General features: G+C 40.8%; 1 protein-coding gene across 2 annotated transcripts in view; it reads right to left on the bottom strand.

Moving 5' to 3' along the window:
• Nucleotides 1-3592, bottom strand: part of Ankle2 (ankyrin repeat and LEM domain containing 2) — a 27749-nt gene that overhangs the window by 7570 nt on the left and 16587 nt on the right. For both annotated transcript variants that reach the window (XM_021186700.2, XM_029533554.1), the window contains exon 8: nucleotides 190-359. In XM_021186700.2, the coding sequence (XP_021042359.1) occupies nucleotides 190-359 (170 nt within the window). The remainder of the gene's footprint in view (nucleotides 1-189; nucleotides 360-3592) is intronic.

Here is a 3592-nt window from a genome sequence, read left to right as displayed (position 1 = left end):
CAAAAAACAAAAACAAACAAACAAAAAACCAACCAACCAAAACCAAAAAAACTTCATTAGAGGTGATCTCAGATAAAAATGACCTTAGGCTTCCATGAGTTGGCCTCCATGACCAAAACAAAGCCACAGATTTTAGCATCAAACCCTAAAATATAGTTAGCTAGGACAGTTCTTTTCCTGGCCACTCACTTTGGATGGACTCAGAGGCCCCACGAAAGCTCTCAGTGTCATCACAGGATCTCTGGGGCTGCTTCTACAGTGGGCAGTATTAGAGGCTTCAGCTTTCTGGTCCGAGGACCACAGCTCCCCAATGACAGGAGAAGTGTCTTCTGCTCTTAGAAGTGGCACATAGTAGTGACCTGAATAGGAGATAAATGTCAGCCACTTGTTTCTACTTACTTTCATCTAAGTCAGGGTCTAGGAGAACATCAAGGAAAACAGTTTGACAGAAAGGACCAGGCAATAAGATAGGCTTGGGGTCCAAGATCAATTTGTATCAGCGACTACTAAGTGAGTCTCTTCACCATTCTCTACTAAAGCAGGGTTTTATTTGTTTGTTTTTGTTTCCCGAGCCCTGTATGCATAGTGGGGACAAGGACACGCCTGACAAGGCTTTGAGGTTAGAGGTAAGGAGATACTTATGACATCCCTCAGTACATGAGCTGCCAAGAGTAGATGTAAAAAGATGAACTATGAACAAACAACAGATCAGTACAGTGCAGTCCTATCCCACACGAACAAGCAAACAAACTACCCCATACTGCTTCTGCTCAATCTGCAGTTTCCTGTTTTGTTCAATGGTTCATCAGTGTTATTTCACCAAAACTTCAAATCTAGAAGGCATCATGTAATTCTTCCCTTGTCTCTAAAGATTATCTAATTTGTCACTACTTCTAGGCAATTCTACTTTATGGTAAAACTTCTGAAGCCAAACTACCTTTTCTTTTTCCTAGTCCCCATCATCTCTCTAAAACACACACACACACACACACACACACACACACACACACACACACACACACACTTTTCTTTTCTTTTAAAGATTTATTTATTATATACAAGTACATTGTAGCTGTCTTCAGACACACCAGAAGAAGGTGTCAGATCTTACGGGTGGTTGTGAGCCATCATATGGTTGCTGGGATTTGAACTCAGGACCTTTGGAAGAGCAGTCAGTGCTCTTAACCACTGAGCCATCTCTCCAGCCCCCCCCCCCTTTCAACTCTTCTCTTTATACCCATCTGTAAAACACACCATTGAATTCCTGTCCAGAAGAATAGTGTATAAACAAAACGAAAAACATTTTAAAAAAATAAATAAAAAAGGATTGAGAGAAGAGGCAAGCAGATACCCAAGGAAGCTGTAAGCCTCAAGCCATGAGTGTGACTAGGACAGAGAAGGAGCTTAGTACAAGGCTGTCACATTTCCTTCTTTCCTGACTCCATGTCTCATTCTTGTAGAAGAGGGATGCTGGAATATCAGCTTGTCATGCTGCTCATAATTTCCTGAGAATTTTTTATTTCAAGTGCTTATAATAGCTTTTACATCTTTCTTTTTCTACTTAAAAGAGTGATAACATAGAGCCTACTGTAAAAAAAAAAAATCAAAAAACCAAAAAAACCCCACAGCATTAAAATATAATTTTAACATTTATTACTTGTGGAAACTGCACATGAGGCCACAGGTATGATACTGAGCATTACGTAAGACTGAGTATGGTAGCTTATACCTACAATCCCAGTTCTTGGGAGGACAAGAGAAGAGGATCAGAAATCAAGGTCATCCTGAGTTTAGTGAGTTTGAGACCATCTTGGGCTATATGAGATTCTATAAAAGAAAAAAAAAAAATCCACAGAGGGTGATGGAGGTTGAGCTCAGCCCAAAAATTTGCTGCTTGGGCAGGGTACTAGGGTTTGGTTCCTCTAAGTCTAACTACCTACTTTCAAGTAGTCCAGCTGCACAGAATTCAACACCCTCTTCTACTCTCTGTGGGTACCACGTATGTAGTCAATGTACATACATATACACACACAAAACACTCATGCACATACAATAAAAGTAATTTTTAAAAATAGGGAAATGGTTGGGCATATTTGTATATGCCTTTAATCCCAGCTCTCTGGAGTTTGCAAAGCCAGGCTAATCTCTGTGAGTTTAAGGCCAGCTTGGTCTACAGAATGAGTTCCTGGGCAGCCAAGAATACATAGTGTAACCCTGCCTCAAAACCAACAAACCAACCAGGGAAATGTATCTGAGATTGTGACTGATATCACAGACCCATGAGATTATATTTCCATTCCCTTTGCATTTCATGGATTTTGAAATGGCTGTTTTTTGGGAAAGTATACAACAAAACTCATGTATAACCTAGCTATTCATAAAATATGGCTTACCTTTCTTTTGAATATTCAAGTCCTTTAAAATTTGGAGTGTGTGTATGAGTATGTGTGTAGATATGCTGAAGATGGAACCTAGGGCTTCGTATATTAAAATGTTCCAGAAATATACTTTACCCCTGCAAGATGTTAAAGCTTGTATATAAAGAACTGTGAGGTAGATTAAAGGTAGAGGTGTCCAGCATGCTTGAGGACCCGAGTTCAATCGCCAGCACTCTGGAACACCGCATCAACAAAACCTGATTCAAGGCCTCAGTGGTCTTGTGTCTAGCTTTTTTATCCTATTCATTTCCTTAAAATGTTGTGTGTCGGGGGCTAGAGAGACATCTCCAGGGTTAAGAACACGGACTGCTCTTCCAGAGGACCCGGGTTTAATCCTCTGCACCCACATGGCAGCTCACAACTGTCTGTAACGCCAAGATCTGACACCTCACACAGCCATACATGCAGGGAAATCACCAATGTGCATAAAAATAGATAGATAGATAGATAGATAGATAGATAGATAGATAGATAGATAGATAGACAGACAGACAGACAAGTTTGGGTATTGTTTGGATGACTGGGCATGCAGCAATGTCGTCACTGCAGCATGCTCCCTGGAGCATTAAGTCTAGAAGGTGAAAACTGCCACAAGAGAAACATTGAAGCTCTCGCCTGGGTTTTATGACCCTCAGCAAGAAACAGGGAAGGTATACAAAATTCCACAAGGCCGAGTAACAAAAAGGAACACGGATGCAGAAGTACCACGCTAATCCCAGAAAAAAATCTAGGTGACTAGATTTTAGCAGTGATCAAATTATATGATTACAAATAAGAAAAGTCCCACCACAAACTGTAACTAATTACATTTTAAGGTATTTCTGGCAGTTTCATTGTGTTCTGTAACACAACTAGTCTCCAACAAATGACAGTAGCCCAAGAGACATCTGTCACCTCTACCATTCACTGGGATTCATGAGTGCATAGGCAGAAAGGACTGGAAGAGATCAGAGTACAATTTAAAATTCAGATAATCTTAGATTGGGAGTGTGTGATGGTTTGACCCAGGCAGTGGCACTATTAGGAGGTATGGCCTTGTTGGAGGAAGTGTGTCACTCTAGGGTTGGGCTTTGAGACCCTCCTTCTAAGTGCCTGAAAACATTCTTCTGCTTGCTTCATAATAAGATGCAGAACTCTCGGCCGGGTGTGATGGC

The sequence above is a fragment of the Mus pahari genome, chromosome 23 (genome assembly GCF_900095145.1).
Source record: "Mus pahari chromosome 23, PAHARI_EIJ_v1.1, whole genome shotgun sequence".
Taxonomy (NCBI): Eukaryota; Metazoa; Chordata; class Mammalia; order Rodentia; family Muridae; genus Mus; species Mus pahari.
This window is presented reverse-complemented; position numbering and strand designations above follow the sequence as displayed.